The sequence below is a fragment of the Ictalurus punctatus genome, chromosome 21 (genome assembly GCF_001660625.3).
Source record: "Ictalurus punctatus breed USDA103 chromosome 21, Coco_2.0, whole genome shotgun sequence".
NCBI classification, from domain to species: domain Eukaryota; kingdom Metazoa; phylum Chordata; class Actinopteri; order Siluriformes; family Ictaluridae; genus Ictalurus; species Ictalurus punctatus.
The window spans coordinates 2,004,734-2,017,139 of NC_030436.2; the positions used below are offsets into that span (position 1 = coordinate 2,004,734).

At 40.8% G+C, this 12,406-nt stretch overlaps 1 protein-coding gene across 2 annotated transcripts in view; it reads right to left on the reverse strand.

The window, feature by feature from the left end:
- The window catches only part of phf2 (PHD finger protein 2), a 53,995-nt gene extending 43,068 nt beyond the window's left edge, over window positions 1-10,927 (reverse strand). The window contains exon 1 of one of the 2 annotated variants that reach the window (XM_017450747.3): window positions 10,392-10,927. In XM_017450747.3, the coding sequence (XP_017306236.1) occupies window positions 10,392-10,489 (98 nt within the window). In that variant the 5' untranslated portion in view covers window positions 10,490-10,927. The remainder of the gene's footprint in view (window positions 1-10,391) is intronic. The other variant, XM_017450746.3, reaches the window with a different exon arrangement.
- Window positions 10,928-12,406: the final 1,479 nt, after the last annotated feature.

The window sequence follows — 12,406 nt, forward strand, 5'->3', positions numbered from 1 at the left end:
ATACTGTTGAGATTTTTTTTTAGATTAAAATTGTATAATTAAGTTTCATATCAAATTTTGATTAATCCACCACGTCTACTGAGTTCTGAGGATGAAACAGCGCACGGCATTTCATTTTACCCTAACGAGGTAATGTAATCAATATGCTGTAGTTTGGAATTCACCACATACATTCGCATTGGCAAAAATTTTATGTGTCATGAGAGTAAAAAACAAATATCGAAAGAGCAAAATGTTTGAACAGACGATTGTTCAATCCAACTTGGTTGTGATATGCTTACAGTTAACAGCAGCTTTCAATAACGTATGCCTTTCTGCAGATAATATCTGAGTCTCAGGGCCCTGATTCTGACTGTATATACCACATGTACTAGGGCTGCTCAATTATGGCAAAAATCATAATCACGATTATTTTGGTCAGTATTGAGATCACGAGTATTAAACACAATTACTCATAGACATTGGAAACATCATGCCTTTGATGAACTTTCACAAAAAAATACTGCATTATTAACAGTGGATTTTCCTAGAATATAATTCAACTTAAAAAAAAAACTGTAAAACAAAATTTAAATATTTACACACACACACACACACACACATATATATATATATATATATACACAAATATATATTACACACATATTATATATATATATATATATATACACAAATATTACATATATATAATTATGTGTGTGTGTGTGTATATATATATACTTGAATAACGTAAAAAATAAATTAGATCGCTATGCCTCTACATGTACTTCACTTACTTATTCGAGGTATGGATTGCTGCTTACATTCGTTCATTTTTTTTATGCTTTCGCACTAAATTTCTGCGTTTCCCGCATCTCTTTTTACTGTACTGATGTCTCTCTTGTAAGCTAGCATAGCACGTCGCGTGATTCATTTCTGTGAACGGCTTCGGCAGAAATGAACTTTGAACTTCCTTAGCCAATGAAATTCTGTCTCCTGGTTTAGAACAGCCTGTAGTTTCTAACTATTACTGAGCTCTAGAAAGGAAATGACCAGACTTATTCCAGCTTTCATGACACTAGAGGAAATGATCCCGAATGAGCCCAGTGATACCAAACATTATTTCTTTCTGTTCCACATCGGACTCCTTGGAACCAGATCGTTTCCAAATGGCTGAAATGGTTTAACCTTTCTTGTCGACCAAAGGCTCTGTTTCTGTCATCTTGGCTCAAGCTGAACTAAAAATGCCACAGCCTGGCGGGGAGTGAGTTTGGCCTTTTAGGGAGGGGCGAAAGCGCATCGCTGGAAAGAAAAATGGCACGTGGTTTTTAAAAAGACAAGACGAGAACATTGCGAAACGGGACGTGGAACAATTATTGTTTTCATACTTTCATACATTTGAAACTTTTTTTAATTCCTACTAACAAGTCTTACAGTCATTGAGGAAACATTATTATTAACTTAGCTATGTAACCCATATTCTACCAATTGATTAATTTATCGTCAGTAACAGCTTCATCCTGGTCAGTGTCATGGTGGATCTGGAGTCTATACTGAGAACAAGTGTGCAAAGTGGGAATACACCCTGGATAGGATGCCAGTTCATTGTAGGGCACCATGCACAAAGGGCAATTTAGACCAGAATGTTTGTGGACAGTGGGAGGAAACCGGAAAATGCTGATGAAACCCACATGGACAAGGGGAGAACACACAGTAACCTGAGCTCAGGGCTGAAGCAGGGACGCTGGAGCTGTGAGCCAGTAACACTACCCACTGCACCACCGTGCCACCTATATCACATATAACAGCTTACTTTACAATTTAATACAAAATCTTTAGAATCATATGGATTTTGGCTGGCAGCCATTTTGTCAGTAGTAAAGCTAACGTAGATTCGCTTTGCATCATGTGATTACAGTGAGCCTATTGCCATCAAGACTACACCGTTGGAATATAATGGCTCAGGTGTGATGTACTGTAAAAAGTAGAGTGTATTACAAATGATAAACTAGCTACACACTAAATGCTAGTGTTTGGTCCCTATTCTCTATTTCATCTTATTCCGTACAATGTACAGTGTCCTGCACTAAGATTGGCACCCTTGATAAATATGAGCAAAGAAGGCTGTGAAAGAGGGATGTGACGGTGAGAAAATGTTCTCACCGGTTAATCGACGTGTGAATGCCCCTGTGGCCATGTGTGTTTTACTTTCACTTTCGAATTAGCGGCAATTCGGGGGCAGCAACGGCTTGAATGGTGGGTTCATTTTTATTCTTAATGAAAAACGCAACGAAACAGTACAATGACAAACTCACTTATATTAAACACAGAACTTCTGAAACCCAAAAATCAGTTTTTACTTTTAGTGTCCATTGTCTAACTGAACTAAAAAAGCAAAACTACAGTTCGGGCGGTGCCGCAGTGGACAAGTGATGCAATCAGAGTGCGTGTGTGTGTGTATGTATGTATATATATATATATATATATATATATATATATATATATATATATATATATATATATATATATATATATATATACACATACACACACACAATGGGGGAAATAAGTATTGAACGCATCAACATGTTTTTCAGTAAATATATTTCCAATGAGGTTATTCACATGAAATTTTCACCAGACTTTGGTATTAACTCAAGAAATCTGGAAATATATAGAAATCCAAACATTAAAGTCCACGAATGAAGTTCTGTGTAATAAAGAGGAATGAGACGGGAAAAAAGTATTGAACACGCTAAGTGAAATGTATTTAATACTTAGTGGAGAAGTCTTTGTTTGTAATGACGCTTCAAGACGCTTCCTGTATGAAGAGATTAATGGTCGCAGTATTCAGGTGTGATTTTGGTCCGTTCTTCTAAACATATTGTCTTTAAATCTTGTTCAACTGGATTCGAGTCAGGTGATTGACTGGGTCATTCTAACACCTTGATTTATTTCTCTGAAACCAACTGAAGTTTACACTTGTAACACTCAGTTTGTGGATTTTTTTTTTAAATAAACAAAAGAAATGGTACTGAAAGTTTGCCCCGCCCCATCCGATTAATCGAAAAATAATCGCCCAATTAATCGATTATGAAAATATTCAAAATATTCGTCAGTTGCAGCCATAATTTGAAGTTTATTCCCATTGATATTTTACATTTTTTAGAACACCTGTGTGACTAGGAACAGGAAATTGTTCAACCATAACTTCCTGTTTCACAGGCGTATAAATATGAGGTAACACATAGGCCAAATTCCCTTAGTCATTCATAACAATGGGTAAGACCAAGGAATACAGCTGTGATGTGCAGCAAAAGGTTGTTGAGCTTCACACAATGGGGCGTGGCTATAAGAAAATAGCACAAGCATTGAAAACGCCCATTTCACCATCAGGGCAATAATTACGAAGTTCCAGTCAACTGGAAATGTTATGAATCATCCTGGAATTGGACATGTGTCTGTATCGTCTCAACACACTGTGAAGAGGACAAAAAATCTCCAAGGATCACAGCTGGAGAACTGCACAAGTTAGTTGTGTCTTGGGGGCAGAAAGTCTCCAAAACTACAATCCGAAGTCACCTACATCAGGGGTTCCCAAACTTTTCCATGGCGAGGCCCCCCAAATGGCATTAACATTTGACCGAGGCCCCCCTTTTGCAAGATGTCTTTAAAACACATTAAAAATACAGACTTCTGAATATATCCCCCTTTTTTTATATTAATAATTACATCTTACATCTTTACATTACATTACGTTAGGAATTGATTGTGTGTGTGTGTGTGTGTCTGAGAGTGAGAAAGAGAAAACATACTAGTGGGAGGGACGGGCAGACCAAATTGTTGGGGCCCCCCAGGTTCCCCCTGGTGGCCCCCCAGACGGCCCTCACTTTGAAAACCACTGACCTACATCACCGCAAGTTGTTTGGAAGGGTTTCAAGAAAAAAGTCTCTACATTCATCCAAAATCGTCAGATGAAACAAAAAAAAAGAAGCTTTTTGGTAATAAACACAGAGGTGGTTTTGGTACACAGAGAGGTAGCCGTATGGAAAAGTCCCTCATGCCCACGGTTAAATATGGAGGAGGATCTTTAATGTTTTGTAGCTGTTTTTCTGCCAGAGGACCTGGACATTTTGTTAGGATACATGGCATCATGGACTCCATCAAATATCAACAGATATTAAATGAAATCCTGACTGCCTCTGCCAGAAAGCTTCAAATGGGCCGTGGTTGGATCTTCCAGCAGGATAATGATCCAAAACATCATCAAAATCAACACAGAAATGGTTTACTGACCACAAAATCAAGATCCTGCCCTGACCATCCCAGTCCCCTGACCTGAACCCATAGAAACCCTGTGGGGTGAACTGAAGAGGAGAGTCCACCAGCGTGGACCTCGAAATGTGAAGAGATTCTGTATGGAGGAACGCTCTCAGATCCCTCGCCATGTATTCTCCAACCTCATCAGCGTTATAGGAGAAGACTCAGAGCTGTTATCTTGGCAAAGGGAAGTAGCACAAAATATTGACTAAAAGGGTGCCAATAATTGTTACACACCTATATTTAATAAATATATTTTATTGATAAACCTGTGGGGGTTTCTTTTGCAACTGTTGTTAAAATTATTTTAACAAGAGATCAAAAGGTTAATCAATAGAGACAAATTTTCACAGCCTTCTTTGCTCATATTTACAGTTACAATCAAAATGATTCAACCCCCACTGGAAATCAGGTTTATTATCAAAATTTCAGACTTTCAGCTGTTTGTGATGAACAAATCAAACAAAAGCAATTGAAATAGTTCGACACAGCAAACGCTTCAGGTGGTTTCCCCAAATTCAACTGAAAATGCTACTTATAATGATTTCTCCAGTCTCAAAATTATTCAGCTTCTTCATGGCGTCCTTTTGCTGTTATGACCTTCTGCAAACGAGATGCAGAGCTTCAGGCAGCGTTCCTGAGGAATCTTCTCCCGTTCCTCATGAGCAATGGCCTCCAGTTCAGTAATATTCTTGGGTTTGCGTGCTGGACCGCCTTCTTCAAATCCCACCAGAGATTTTCTATTTCTAAGTCAGGTGACTGTGATGGGACTGTAGAACCTTCCAGGACTTCTGCAATCAAGAATGGGGGAATTTGAGGTGTGCTTGGGATCATTGTCCTGTTGGAAGGTCCGATGACGCCCAAGCTTCAGCTTCCTCACAGACAGCATGATGTTTTCTCCTAGGATTTCCTGATACTTCAATGAATCCATCTCGCCTTCCACACGCTGCAGGTTTCCAGTGCCAGAGGATGCAAAGCAGCCGCAGAGCATCACCGAGCCTCCACCATGCTCGACTGTGGACAGAGTGTTCTTTCTTCATTCTTCTTCCTCCAGACATACCGCTGATCCATCGTACTGAAAAGTTCCAGTTTTGTTTCACCGCTCCACAGAACAGAATCACATAACTTCTGTGGTTTATTTATATGATTTTTTATGAGCTTGTGTTCTTGGGTGAGTAGTGGTGAACGTCTTGGAGTTCTGGCATGGAAACCTTCTGCGTTTAGTATGTGAAGTATATTAGTACTGTGCTCACTGAAACCTCAGTGCCTGTTACACTAAGTCTCGCTGCAGGTCTTTTGCAGTCACTCGAAGGTTTTTCACAACCTGCTTTCTCAGAAATCTGCTTGCAGCCTTAATAGCTTCCTTTTTCTGCCCTGTCCGAGTATTTCATACATTTTCTACCCCTAGCCAGTTCAGGTATTTCATGTGTTCCAGCTCAAGCACACCTGCTGCAACTAATGAAGCCCTTGATTACTTATATCAGGTGTGCTTGAGACAACACCTGTTTTGCATATTCTATTCGGGGGGTTGAATAATTTTGAAAGTCATTATAAGTTGCATTTTCAGTGGAATTTGGGGAAAATACTTGACGCGTCCGTCGTGTTGAACTATTTCAATCGCTTTTGTTTGATTTGTTCATCGCAAACAGCTGAAAGTCTGTACATTTTTATTGCAACTCTACCAAGGGTGCCAATAATAGTGGATGGCACTGTATGTGTCATGTATGTTTTGAGGGAGGATCTTGTGTCCTACAGTGAATAACATGTAGCTAATGTGTGTTTGTGCTTATAAACTCACTGTTATGAATGGTTTTTGTTCGTCTCTGTTGATTTTTTGTGGCTTGCACAGGCAGGATGTGCAGCTTGAGGCATGTTTTCTTTTGTTTTTTTTGTTTTTTTGTAAACTAGACTCAAGACTAGACTCAAGTTGAGTTTGATTCTTGATGATGCAGTGATAATACTGAAAGCAAATGTTGCTATAACACATGGTCATTGATGCTTGTAGTTTTGCCTGTGATGTCCGGCCTTTAAACGATTTCAGTTACATAACTGAAAACATGTACGTGTTAAAATGACTTAAACGCCACATAATGCTCTTCTCTGTTTATGGAGTACGCTGCAGATAATAAGCTTCTCTTGTTGTTAATGGGATACACCTCGGAGTCTGCAACGCACAGTTTCTCAGACTGGCTCTGTGCCTGGCAGACTGAGACGGGGAGAGAGCGATGATGTCATTCATTGCTACCTCAAAAGAAGAAGTCACACAACAAACAGGACCATGCAGGGCTGAGCTAGAAGGCCAAGAGCTGCAGAAATCTGTTTTCCTCTGACTCAGCCACTGTAAGAGAATATGTCTGTGAAGGCTTTGAATTACTAACAGTAGTATGTCGTGGCAAATGGGCTCGCGTTATAATCTTGAAAACATTACGGCATTCATTCGAAGGGCTTTGTCGGTTCTGTGCGGCTGAGGGATAATACCACAAACACAGGAATAACTCAGTGGTTACGTTCCTGTGCTTGTGACCGGAAGGTTGTATGGTAAAAACCCATGAATGCCGGAGAGTGACCCAAACACAAAGACTTCTAGGGTATTCTGTATTCCGCCACACTTGCTTGTCACGTTGAATAAAAAACCGAAATGCAAACCACAAAACTGATGTCAGATCAGTGATGCAGGCTACATCCACATCTGGTACTGCACAGGAAACCTGATGCTGTGTTTTCCAAACCAGATCATGGTTTTACATAAACGGCGATTCAGAGCAAACTGCAAATTAATTTTGAGTACACGATCAGCTGCAAGGTGATGGGACTGAAGGTCACATAACCCAGTTCTTTAATTAGAGTCAACAAACAACAATATGCAGATTGTCATATATATATATATATATATATATATATATATATATATATATATATATATATATATATATACACACATATATATATAGTAACATGTCAAATGGAGAGGCATCACTTATCAGTGGTGAGCAAATAAGTGGATTATTTACTCTGGTACTCTGGCCTATTTTTTTTTCCCCACCGAAAAGCCTTTGGGGAGAAACTAAAAGTAGATAGACTAAACAGATATTGTCCAATGAAAAGGACAGATGACAGAACTGCAACAGGTTTGTTGTTTGCGTTTCTTTTATTTTTTTTATTTAACAAAAGTGCTACTTGTTTACTATGTTTGGTAGTCAGAAGAAACATGGCATGAACCTAGTAGGGCATTACCGACTCGAAATAGTCCAAAAATCTGAAATCACCGCACCTAAGTGGAGCAACGGAAAAGTATTTGCCCTGTCATTGGGACTTCTCGATAACACCACAGCCATCTGAGGCTAGGAGCCAAGGAAGCAAAACTGGCCATGCTCTCCTAGTGGGAGGAGTGGCGTACTCTATCTGCTGTCAATCACAGCGACATTAGCCAATCGAGGGAGTTTGTGAGCTCATGTATGCCGAAGACAGCAGACAGCCCTTGCCTCGGAGTGTGTTACAATGCCCTGACACAGCATAAGCAGCAGTTTGAAAAAAATTGCGTTTGCTGTTGGATGATACGGGAGAGCAGGCTGTTGGTTGGGAATTTGCAGGTGACCAATGAGGGGGGGGGAATTATAAATCATAAATGCAACTAGGTGTGAGTTTATGTGTGTGAGTGTAAAATAGTTTACCCTAATAGTTTCACTCTCGAGCTATTGAAAGAAATGAGATTTTAGCCTTCCCATCTAATATCACACTAACATACATCATCATAACCAAAGTATTCAGTTCCTATGATTAATGACTTACATAACATAATCATAACCTGTCAATGCACACACCCACATACACACACAGTCCTAATTTAAAACAGAGAACAAGTCAGTCAGGAGCAATTTTTCAGAATTAACGCAGATTTTCCACAGATTTGGGCCAAGACACATCATGTGACGTGCATTTAGCCAAAGCTCTCTTCGATTCATGTGCGTCCAAAATGTGTACGGCTAAAAGGTCTAATTTACCAACAAACATCATTGTGAAAGACACTTTTGTCCAACTGTAATTTCGCCAATTCTTTCCAAAAAAAAAAAAAAAGCACAAAAAATTTGTTACTTTTTAAAAAATAAATAAAGCCACAGCCCAAATTTTGGGTGGAACACTCACAAAAAAAAATTATAAAATAATAACAATAATAATAATAATAATAATAATAATAATAATAATAATAATAATAATAATAATAATATTTAAATCCTGTATGCACTGATAAGTGTTCATTAAAGTTGTTGTGTTCACAAAACACTATAATCTAAATTCAACACTGTTGCTGTTAACACATTAATAGCTACTAATAAATAAGGGATGGCCTCGACAATCTAGGCATGAAACAACACTGTAGGTGTTCATTCAACACTGTAGTGGGTTTACTCAACACACCGCATGTTTATTCAGCATTGCAGGTCCCAGTGCACGTGAATACCGAAATCAACACTCGGCTTTTCTATGAATTGCATAAAACAGATTGAGGCTTCACGTGCAATGAAGATGGAGCACGCTTGTTTATCTGTGCATCACTGATCAACCATGTTCACACACACACACACACACACACACACACACACACACACACACACACACACCATTGTTGGGAGAGACAGTATACATGCTGAATGTGTTCATTAAAGAGACAGACTAGAGTCACTTTCCACCTTCACAAGGTATCAGACATGCATTACGCAGCATCATGTACAGTACACACAGGGCACTCAGGGCCAGGCCATTGTCTGACCAGCACAATAACTCATGTGTCACGTGCGTCCATGGAGTGATGCCTTTATCAGGCTTTACTGAGACTGTCCATGCTCGTTATGCGTTTTCAAATCCTAATAATCGCTGGCTTTAACCAAACCCTTCAAGCAGTAAGCATTTCCCAACCTCCCCTCAGAGTAAGTATACATAAGCATGCCATTTTATGACCCACTTTCATCACAATTTCTCCAACTACAACAACAATAACGTGATCAGGCTTTCTAAATCATCACCAAAGAGATGATCTACGGCTAGATGAGATATTTTTCCCCCCTTTTGATCACGAAAGGGTTAAAACAGGCGCGTAAATGTGTCTCTGTCAATGAGCTGTAACTCTCCTTCAACTGTTTACATGAACAACACGCTGTTATAGGAGAGCCCTGGAGGGTCCGAGCGGGCTCGCGCGCAAAAACATCTGCGTTCTTCAGATCCACAAAATGGGAGGGAATATATACACACACACATATACATATACATATATATATATATATATATATATATATATATATATATATATATATATATATATAAAACCAAACGACTTCCATTATTGGACTCATTTCGTACGACGAGCCTACACGCCGCTGTCAGTGCACGGGTTCCGTTGCCTACACGTTTGTAGACTCCGATAGCAGCAAGCAAAAGAAGTGGGTTTAATTTGCTAAAAATGATCGATGAACGTTCGTGTGTGTGTGTGTGTGTGTGTGTGTGTGTGTGTAGTGATAGAAGAGCTGTGAATGTGCAGTCTCTGGCACAAGTAGCCTATTATTCCTCCAACACGAAGCGACCTCATAGACGCGCTAGCGCAGGTTCAAGCTCTATAAATACCCCCCCGAGTGTGTTTAAACCCCCGCGAAGCTGCTCGGACATATCAATGTTGAGGTGAAAAACACTATGAAAGCGACATATATATCAGTTGGAAATGAAACGCAAGGAAATGAAGTGCGCGAAAAGCCCCAGCAGGCTCTCACGCGCTGCTCTCTGCTCTCCCCCGACAACAGTGCACGAGCTCAGACACACCGAGTGTGCGACTCGAAGCGCACAAAAAGCACCAAATATACGAGATATTACCCCGCAAATACGACTAGCGACGACGCTAATACTCCCCGAGCTGACCAAATGTTGCCCAAAATGTCTCTTAGAAAGACAGCTAGATGTAACTCCGCCTTCTTCTTCTTCAAGCGGCCTCTCGCGCTTTTGGGCGAACACAAACGTCGAGCTGTTATACCGCGAGACTAAAGCACACAAGGACGAAATAAGAGGACAACAAATAGGAAATATTTCAAAAGATTTAAAGCTGTTACCTTCCGTGAAACCAGTCTTTGCAGGCATCGCACTCGATCATGAACTGGGTTACGTCGTACGGTAATCTGCAGATGCAATACACTGGTACAGTCGCCATGTTAGCTCAGTTCCCAACAGCGGAGGGAAAGAGAAGGAGAAAGAGAAAGACACGGGGGAAGAAGGGAAGGCAACCGACACGGCGATATGAAGACCGTCAGCACGCTCGCGCCTCCGCCGGACATGCATTCATACCCGAGCAGATCCCGAATCACGCGCAGAGGCTGAATTATTCCGCGAGCGCATCGCAGAGGTTACAGTGTTTCCTGAAGCGCGTGCCCCCTGGTGACTACACTCTACTGTAGTGTTTCCGAAAACGCATGAGACAATGTAGCTATGTTTTCCTTATGATATCGCTCGGGCGGGCTGAGAGATGAGTGGATATGGCGTTAGTGCGGCTCCTTGCGGGAGGTTTTTGGGGGGCGGTTAGAGCGCGAGATCTCCCCGCGAGCATCTGCGCCGCTGCACCGAATGCACGCTTCATCACCGGAGAAAACGGCGGAACCGTCCGCCGAGCTCACCGTCAGCTGTGCTCACTGAGGGAGGTGATCTGGAGGAAACCCAACGCGCTAGGGTTATTTGCAAGTGACCGGGATTATACCATACCGGATAATATAATTGGCAAGCCTTATAAATAACCGTAGAATACATACACGTGGTGTTTTTGTTGTTTGTTTGTTTGTTTTTTAGAACTGTATTGAGTAGCTGCAGTATTTCAATAGTACGTGTAGAAGTTAGGGAGGGAATCTAAAGTACACAATTTCATGAGCAACAGCAAAATGCAAAATATACTTATCAGTATATACTGAAGAAGGTTCATTTTGTAGGGTGTCAATTTATTGAACCTCAAATATTTTGCAGTCGGTAACCCCTTTAACTGTAAAAGAAATTCCAAGGTTTGAAATGAGTACAGTAATTTTCTTAGTACTTATAGGAGACGCATGCATGTTCATTCCTGAAATTTCTACCAACAGTGCACATTATGTCCAGTTAGGCACTGATATGATAAGGGAAAGTTAGTGTGTGTCGTGCGGCTATGCATAAAATCATGCAAATACAGGTCAAAAGTTTCCGTTAATGTCCACAGCAGACAGCAGAACTCGAATGTGGAGAATGCCATCTCAGTGACTTTGACCTTGGTTGGTACTAGAGACTGCTTGGAGTATTTCAGAAAGTGCTGATCGGGTATACATGCACAACGGTCTGTAGAGTTTACACAAAATGGTGCAGAAAACAACAACAAAAAAAAAACATCCATTGAGTAGCAGTTCTGCGGGTAGAAAAGCTTTGTTGAGAGAGGTCAAAGGAGAATGACCGGACTCGAATAACTACTCTTTACAATCATGGTGAGCAGAAAAGCATCTCAAAGTGTACATCAAACCTTGAGGTAGATGGGCTGTAAGTCCAGAAGACCACATCGGGTTCCACTCCTGTCATTCAAGAACAGGAATCTACGGTTACTTACACAGTTACAATAAGTTCGGACACTAAAGAGACCTTTCTAGTGACTCTGAAAAACACCAGAAGAAAGATGTCTAGGGTTCCTGCTGACCTGCGTGAACATGCCATAGACCTGCTGCAGGGAGGCATGAGGACTGCAGATGTGTCCAGAGCAATAAACTGTAATGTCTGTAATGTAAGACGCCTGAGACAGTGCTACAGGGAGACAGGAAGGACAGCTGATCGTCCTCGCAGTGGAAAATTACATGTAACCGTGTGTCCCACCAGACGTGATGGAGAACTTGCAGACGCCTTGGTGGAAGAGTGGAGGAACATCTCACTGCAAGAACTGACCAATCTGGTGCAGTCCATGAGGATGAGATGCTCTGTAGTGCTTAAAGCAGCTGGAGGAGACACCACATACCGACTGTTACTTTTAATATTGACCCCCCCTTTGTTCAGGGACTCGTTATTGAATTTCTGTTCCTCAAACGTCTGTGAAACGTGTCTCAGTTGATGAATCTTTTTATGTTAAGAA